Genomic DNA, 8,309 nt, shown 5'->3' on the forward strand with positions numbered 1-8,309 from the left:
GAACCTCAGCCGTGCACCTCGGGAGGCGGCACAGAGCTGTCCCCAAGGACCGTGCACACAGCCAGCCCCGTACGGCCCCCCACCTGCCGGCTTTCCTCTCTTCCCTTCCTCCCACTCCCGGCTCCCACACTAACTGCGGGCAGCAGCCGATGGTGCCTCCTCGGATCTGCCTCCTCCTCCCGGCCTGACTGGCCTGTGTGTGCAGGACAGGGGCCGCCCGAGGGACAGGTACTCACGCTGACCGACAGCACGGGCCCCACTTTGAACATGACGAAGCGGTCGGTCCCAGAGCAGATGTTGGGGAAGTCCTCGCCCAGCCGGCCCAGGCCCAGCTCCGAGGCCACGTACTTGGCGAAGGCACTCATCCGGGAGGGGCTGCCCCCGACGCACACGAACTGCGGGCAGAGGACAGAGCCGTGGGCGCAGGGCCCACTCCCCGCCCAGCGACACATGCGCCTCCTGGAACTTGCTAGAAAGGCAGCTCCCTGGCCCCTCCTGGTGACTCGACGCTCACGAGTCAGGGGGCCTGGCTGGTGGGGTCACTCAGCAAAGCCGCGGCTCCCCAGATGCGGGCCCAGACCTGCTTCTCTGGGAGGCGGGGTGGGGGCCTGCCTGCCGGCCTCCGTGCAGCATGGGGACTGGGGAGCCGGGGGTGGACTAGGACAGCGCCGGCTCCTCACTGTGCGGCCCAGACCCCACAGCCCACCTGTAAAGTGGGCTTCTGGCCCCGGCCGGCATGGCTCAGCGGTTGAGCATCGACCTAGGAACCAGGAGGTCAGGGTTCAGTTCCCAGTCAGGGCACATGCCCGGGTTGTGGGCTGGATCCCCAGTGTGGGGCGTGCAGGAGGCAGCTCTCTCATCATGGATGTTTCTATCGCTCTCTCCTTCTCCCTTCCTCTCTGAAATCAATAAAAACATATTTTAAAAAATAAAAAATAAAAAAATAATAACATAAAATGGGCTTCTGTCTACCACCTCTCACCACCACCCAAGCGCCAAATGGCCAACGCGTGGCAAGCGCCCGGGGCTGGTGGGGGCACGGGAAGTGGCCATGGAGGGGCGGGACTCAGAGAACCAAAGCAGGCACCCATCTATAATAATAAAAGAGTAATATGCTAATTAGACTGGACAGCCGAACGACCTTCTGGACATCCTTCCAGACGAAGCCATGGTGGTGGGGGCTGAGGCAGAGGCAATTAGGGGCGATCAGGCAGGCAGGCAGAGTGGTTAGGGGCAATCAGGCAGGCAGGCAGGTGAGCAGTTAGGAGCCAGCGGTCCCCCGACTGCGAGAGGGATGTCCGACTACAGGTTTAGGCCTGATCCTGTCTAATCCGACTGGGATCGGGCCTAAACTGGCAGTCGGATATCCCCCGAGGGGTCCTGGATTGCGAGAGGGTGCAGGCCAGGCTGAGGGTCCCCTGCCCCCCATGCACGAATTTCGTGCACCGGGCCTCTAGTCTGTATATAAGAACTTCTCGTTTTGTTTTACACCAGAAAAGCAAGTAAGCGCGCCAGCTTAAGGGAGTTAATGGCCAAAGAACTAAGTCTCTAAAGATGAAACAAGCCACTGAGGCGGCTGAACAGATGGGTGTCACCGTGTGTGCATGTTACTCACGGACCACACACTGCGCAGCCCCTCTGACTATCCTGCGCCCTAGACCCCGCCGGCGTCTCCTGTTCCCTCAGAGGCGTATGGTCCCGTTACACCCTAAACGCGCAAGGAATCAGAGGGGCCACGGGCAGGCCTGAGGACAATTTCCGCTCCTCACGAGCTGGTACGCAGACCAGGAACAACTCGCAAAATTCCAATAAGCCTGTCGCTTGGTGAGCGTCCTCTGTGGGGGCGTCGACTCAGGCCGCCGACAAAGGGGCTGACGGAAGCTCCTCACCTTCACGTCCCCGAACATGGCCGGGAGGTCGTGCGAGCTGGTGCTGAGGCTGAGGTGGTAGAGGATGTCCTCCTTCATCGTCGCGATGTTCGGGTTGCAGAGCCGGACGCAGCGGTCGCTGTTCGACACCAGGAGAGCGGGAGGTCAGCCGAGCACCAGGTCCAGTGGCCGCATGGCGACGAGGTGCCCGAGGTCAGCGTGTGGCCCGTGGCGGGAAGGACAGGGCCCCGCACGCCAGGCTCCACCTCCTGTCTCCCCTCTCCCCCTCCTCTTCCCCTCTCCCTTCCCCACACCCAGGGCCCTGTCTGGAGAGTGGATCTGAAACAACCCAAGGAACCTGAAATGGATGATATCAAAAGGTTTGCCCAACCAGTGTGGCTCAGTGGTGGAGCATCAACCCATCAGCCAGGAGGTCACGGTTCAATTCCCGGTCAGGGCACATGCCCGGGTTGTGGGCTCAATAACCAGTTGGGGGCATGCAGGAGGCAGCCCACTGATGAATCTCTCTCAATAGATCGAAAGGCTCAATCACAGGCCCTGGCCAGTGTGGCTCAGTGGTGGAGCCTCAGCCCACGCACAGAACGTGGGTTTGATTCCTGGTCAAGGACACATCCCTGAGTTGCAGGTTCGATCCCTGGTCCCAGTTGGGGTGAATGTGAAAGACAACTAATCCATGTATCTCTCTCACATCGATGTTTCTCTCTCTGTCTCTCTCTCCCTCCTTCCTTCCCTCCCACTCTCTCTAAAAATCAATGGGAAAAATATTCTTGGGCTGCACACAGCGGGCTGCACACAGCGGAGGCTGCACACAGCGGAGGCCTCACCAGGCACGGCCCCTCGGCAGGTGGACATAAAACTGAGGGAGGGTGAACAATGACGGAGCGAGGGAAGGGGGGACTCCTGTGGAGCCCGGCTCCCCTTCTGCAACTTCACTTCAACCACTTCCCCTCGCAGCCCCGGGGTCCTCAACCCAAGGGGGGCTCAGAGTCGGGGACAGGGCATCCTGGTTGTCCACCACGGAAAGCAGCAGGGATCCTACCAGTTCAAACAAAGTCATCTCCGCAGGTAACGCTCACAAGGCCACCTGCCACGTGAAAACGGCTCAGAGCCCCCGGGGACGGAGGGAGGGGGCCAGGTGTGCCTGTGGGGTTACCACCTGGACACATGACCAGCCTGAGAGGCCTCGGGGTCACAGAGGAGTTCCTGAGAGTCCCCCCAAGCAGGGGCTCCCACAGGCTCAAGATCGGAGGTCGCCGGGACCTGGAGGCCACTGTGGCAGGGCAGGGTGCCCAGGTCACCCCAGGTCAGCCCGGCAGAGGCGGGCCAGTGAGTGTCCAGGAAACAAGAAAAGCTAGTGGACTTGAAGTCCGCACAGGAACCGGGACTGACACAAGAAATGGGTGCTTTTCCAGCAAAAAAACATAAAAGGTGCCATGAGAACGACCGACGAAAACTGTGGAAAACTGCCAAGAAACCCGGAAAGTGCTGAGGACTCGGGACGGAGAGGGAGCTGGGGAGAACCGGGCCGAGTTCCTGAAGCGTGTCCAGGTGTCCGGTAAACCCCACGCGGGGCAGAGCTGAGCACGAAACTCGGGGTTCGCAGACCACGCTCCACCCAGCTCTGCGCCCACCGTCTCAGTCCCCAGCACGTCCTGAGTGGCCGCTGGCACGGTCCCCTCAGTCAGCACAACCCAAAACCCCGCCCCGGGCTCACCTGTGGGTCTCAGGCTCCTTGGTGCCACCACCCTGGAGGGCCATCCTGGCAGACACGGCAGGACCCTGGGGGCAACAGGGAACTGTGTGAACCGGAAAACTGAGCCACAAGCACGCTGTGGGGTCTGAGCACAGATCAAGTCAAACCACAAGTGGGCCGAGCCCAGCCCCGGGAGCTTGGGAGGGGACGGGAGGGGACGGGAGGGGAGGGAGGAGGCTGGGCAGGGCTGGCCGCTGGAGACTGGTTGTCCTTCGTGGCCTCATTTGGGGACCTCGAGGCACCGCCAGGCTCGGTTTGCTGAGGGCATCAGAGCAGAGGCCCTCAGTCCAGTGGCCCCTTGTTGAACGGACTGAACTACAGGGACCCCTGGTAGGGTCCGAGGTCACGGCCGTCAGGGAAGCCGCGTAACCTGCAGACAGTGAAAGGCGGCCTCCACCCAGCAGACCTCCTGCCGCCTGTGCTTCCAGCACGTTCCCTGTCCTCCCTCAGGCCCCAAGCACAGCTCGGAGAGGGAGGGGCTGCTCAGGCACCAGCTCCTGGGACCTGCCCCGGGAGGAGGAGGACTGAGGCTGGTGCTGGGTCCTCTGCCCGGGAGGGAACCACCCCACAGACTTTGGGCACCAAACATGGCCTAGGACAGGTCTCCGCGGGGAGGAGGGGAGCCGAGCCACAGCGCACAGGGGACTCGGCTGACAGGGCTGGTCCCCCGAGCACCTGGCCTGGCGCCTGGCGGGAGGGACACCGAGCTTAGAGATGAGCAGAGTGACGCCAGGGCCACTCAACGCCGAGGCAGGAAATGGGGTGAGTGGCGTCACCAAGAGCAGCCAGGCCCGTCCTGGTTCCCAACCAGGCAACCCCCAGCCACCTGTCAGACACCGGGCCACCCAGCTAACACCCCAAGGTGCCTGTGGAGGAAGGGCCGGGTCACTGTTCTCACCAGCTACGCGAGGGCCGTCTCAGCCAGTCCCCAACTCGGAGAAAAGAGCCGGCTGGGCCTGGAGCTGAGGCTTCCCTACAGCTTCCTCTCCTCCCCTGGCCTGTCCCCCGGCATCGACACGACACTGCTCTGCAGACGCCAGCCTCGGGCCAGCGAAGGGAGCTGAGTGAGGAGGCCAGCGAGGCCTAAGGGGCAGCAGCCCAAGCCCCTGAGCCCCAGGGCCCCCAACCAGGCACTGGCGAGCAGTGAGGGCCAGTCCCACGGGCCTGTGATGCGGGATTACAAACATACTTGGTCTTCCTCCCATTCCTGGCACAGCTCCTAGGCCCTGCCACATCCTGTGCTGAGATGGGAACAGTGTCTTTTTATTGTTTTTCCTTTCTTTATTGATTAGCAGTGGTTCTCAACCTTCTGGCCCTTTAAATACAGTTCCTCATGTTGTGACCCAACCATAAAATTATTTTCGTTGCTACTTCATAACGGTAATGTTGCTACTGTTATGAATCGTCATGTAAATATCTGATATGCGGGATGGTCTTAGGCGACCCCTGTGAAAGGGTCATTCGACCGCCAAAGGGGTCGAGACCCACAGGTTGAGAACCGCTGGATTAAGGTATTACATCTGTGTCCTATACCCCCATCGTCCCCCCTCCTCCAACCCCCCATTCATGCCCTCACCCCCCTGGTGTCTATGTCCATTGGTTAGGCCTATATGCTAGCATACAAGTCCTCTGGTTGATCTCTCCCTCTAACCCCCACCCTCCCCTACCTTCCCTCTGAGGTTTGACGGTCTGATGGATGCTTCTCTGTCTCTGGATCTGTTTTTGTTCATCAGTTTATCTTGTTCATTATTTTCCATAAATGAGTGAGATCATGTAATATTTATCTTTCTCCGACTGGCTTATTTCGTTTAGCATAATGCTCTCCGGGTCCATCCACGCTGTTGGGAATGGTAGATCCTTCCTTTTTACCGCAGCGTAGGATTCCATTGTGTAGATGGACCAGTTTTCTCACCCACTCATCTGCTGATGGGCACTCAGGCTGCTTCCAGACCTTAGCTGGGTGAACTGTGCTGCTATGAACGGTGACTTTTGTTATATCGATGAAGTGACCTTAGGGCCGCACCTGAGGACCAGCTGGTTGCCAGAACCAAGCACCTGATGGGAGGACTGGACCCCTCAGCCACCCCCACCCTGGGGAGGGGACAGGGGCTCTAAGTTGAACCAGTGGCCAAAGAGTTCGTCAATCACACCTGCCCAAGAGTCCCCGCGGAAAGTCAAAAGGACAGGGCTTGGCCCGGACGGCGTGGCTCAGTGGTTGAGTGTCGACCTATGAACCAGGAGGTCACAGATCGGTTCCCAGTCAAGGGCACAGGCCAGGGTTGTGGGCTCATCCCCAGTACGGGGCGTGCAGGAGGCAGCCGATCCATGATCCTCTCTCATCGATGCTTCTCTCACTCCCTCTCCCTTCCTCTCTGAAGTCGACAGAAACATCTCTTTCTTAAAGTCTGCTCCGAGAGCAGCAAGGCGCTGGCTGCGGCTGAGACGCTGTGTGCGCCCTTTGTCCTGAGAGGCACTTTCCAGGAAACTGGCAGCTTGGCCGAGGCCCAGCCTCCTGCTCCGCGGGTGGGGCTGGACCCTGGCACCGAGGGCAATGCTGCTGCAGCAGTTTCAGGGAGCATTTCCTCTAACCCCGGACACGATGCTCAGACTTCTCCCTCGGGAGGGATGCGCCGTGTCCTGAGACAGGCCTGCCCTCCGCAGCAGGGCTGGGCTGTCCCTGCAGCAGGCGGGGGTTCCGGACTCCCCGCCAGGACGCCGCGCCAGGTTCTGCTCTGGCCCCTGTGGACAGACAGGGGCCACGTGCCAACCTGACTAACCCTCAGAGACCTAACGTAACCACGAAGGATGGCCTGCAGTTAAAAATTAATTAAAAAGCTGTCTGTGCTGGGCAGTCACATGCCAGGCTGGCATCTTCCCTGACAAAAATCAACTGTGATCTTCACCGAGCCTGTTGTGTTTTTGCATCTATGGTAACAAAACTTTGGAATGTCTGGAAAACTTGTAACCTCCCTTTTTGGCTAGCGATGGCCTCATAAACCCTTTATTTTAAAAGGGGGAGTTAAACCAGGGGGGGGCGGTCACAGTTCATTTACCGATCTGGGCACGTGCCCGGGATGCGGGCTTGATCCCCAGTGTGGGGCGTGCAGGAGGCAGCCAATCAATTCCTCTCGCTCATCATTGATGTTTCTATCTCTCTCTCCCTCTCCCTTCCTCTCTGAAATCAATAAAAATATATTTAAAAATAAATAAATTAAAAGGGAGTTAACATTTTTTAACATCACCCATTAAAGTACAAGCCAGACAGGCACGTTCCTTTGTGTAAACAGCTCCCGCGAAGAAAAAGCCTCGTAAGAGTTTATGGAGCCAAAGCAAAGACAACTGCCGGGGGGGGGGCAGCACCCGGGGCCTGAGAAGACGCTCAGAGACGGGCATTCCGCTGCCTGTTCTGTACGCAGAGGCCCAGGCTTCCTCGGGGATTACGTTCACGCCATCCTATGTGGGTGCTTGGTCTCTGGGCTTGTGGGGCCCCCAGGCAGGCCTCCCCTGAGCCCTCAGGTGTAGCAGGGGCCCCTTCACCCACGGTATGCAAATGCTTATAGAATCTTAAGTGAACATAGTTCATATTTCAACTGTGTGTGGGGGGGGCGCGAGAGTTTGCCTTTAGGTAGTAGAAGCAGCTGGAAGTTTCACGTTGTTATTTACTATTTTTTTACGACGACTATTAACTTGACAATCAGGAAAGACAAAAAAAGTCCACTTGGACAGAAACCATTGGAAGGAAAACTAATTTATCCGCTTTAACTGCAATGTGCTCCCCTTACGGGAACCTAGACTGTAATCTCCCCGGAAGGAGCCGGCGCGGAGTGACAGCCAGCGATGGGGGCAGGAAAGGAGGGGAGCGTCCCTGGAGCCGGCCAAGGAGCAGGGCTGGGCCCAGGGCTGAGAGCAGGACTCTGGGAGGATGGGCAGGGCGTGGTTTCAAATCTAGGAAATCCCCATTTCTCAGCGCCAAGCTCGCAGCCAGGGAACGGAATGGAAGGACTCTTTAGCCCCAGAGGGCAAGAGGGGGTGTGAGCCAAAGCGCCGGCGGGCGGGGCGGGTGGCTGTTTAACTTACAACCCGGGGCGGGGAGTGTCCAGGGGAAGGCCAAGGCCGCCTGGAGTCCTCCGGGGCCGGCAGAAAACTCGGGGCCGGCGGGCAGCATTTCACACAGGGTTTCTCTGTAAGCGCCCCGAGGGGCAGGGGCCTGGCAGGGCGCTGACCTCAGGCCAGGGAGGTGCCGCCTCGGTCCCGGGAGGTGCCGGCCGGAGCCGCGCTCCAGGGAGACCATGAGTCGCTTGGCCAAACCCTGGCTTAGGAAGGGGCCATCTGGGGACAGCCAGTGACGCTCCCCAGGCCCGCGGCCAGCCCACCGCGGACACGAGCTGCGAAGGACCCGCTCCCTCCCGGCGGGGACCGTGTGCCCTTTGACCTAGGACAGTCCAGTTTCTCTTGCGCCGCCAGTCCGTGCGCTGTGACCATCTGTCGCTGCGGGCTCCGCACCCACTGGGGTCCACTGGACGCTGCGAACCCTCCTTGTCCAAAGTGCAGCTGCTCTCCCCGCAGGAAACGGGGAGTTCTCGGGGCTCCCGCGCCCCCTTCCGCCGGGTTTGGAAAGCGTGGGCTGAGGGGAGGGGGGCTCTCTGCGAGGGGCGGGGGGGTCCCCC

General features: G+C 59.9%; 1 protein-coding gene across 1 annotated transcript in view; it reads right to left on the bottom strand.

Moving 5' to 3' along the window:
- UPP1 (uridine phosphorylase 1) overlaps positions 1-3,698 on the bottom strand; it is a 5,518-nt gene extending 1,820 nt beyond the window's left edge. Inside the window, exons 1-3 of the mRNA XM_014530521.1 lie at positions 3,604-3,698; positions 1,890-2,007; positions 237-395 (exon numbers count right to left, since the gene is read on the bottom strand). Of these exons, the coding sequence (XP_014386007.1) occupies positions 237-395; positions 1,890-2,007; positions 3,604-3,647 (321 nt within the window). The 5' untranslated portion in view covers positions 3,648-3,698. The remainder of the gene's footprint in view (positions 1-236; positions 396-1,889; positions 2,008-3,603) is intronic.
- Positions 3,699-8,309: the final 4,611 nt, after the last annotated feature.

Source organism: Myotis brandtii, unplaced genomic scaffold (assembly GCF_000412655.1).
Source record: "Myotis brandtii unplaced genomic scaffold, ASM41265v1 scaffold743, whole genome shotgun sequence".
Classification (NCBI taxonomy): Eukaryota; Metazoa; Chordata; class Mammalia; order Chiroptera; family Vespertilionidae; genus Myotis; species Myotis brandtii.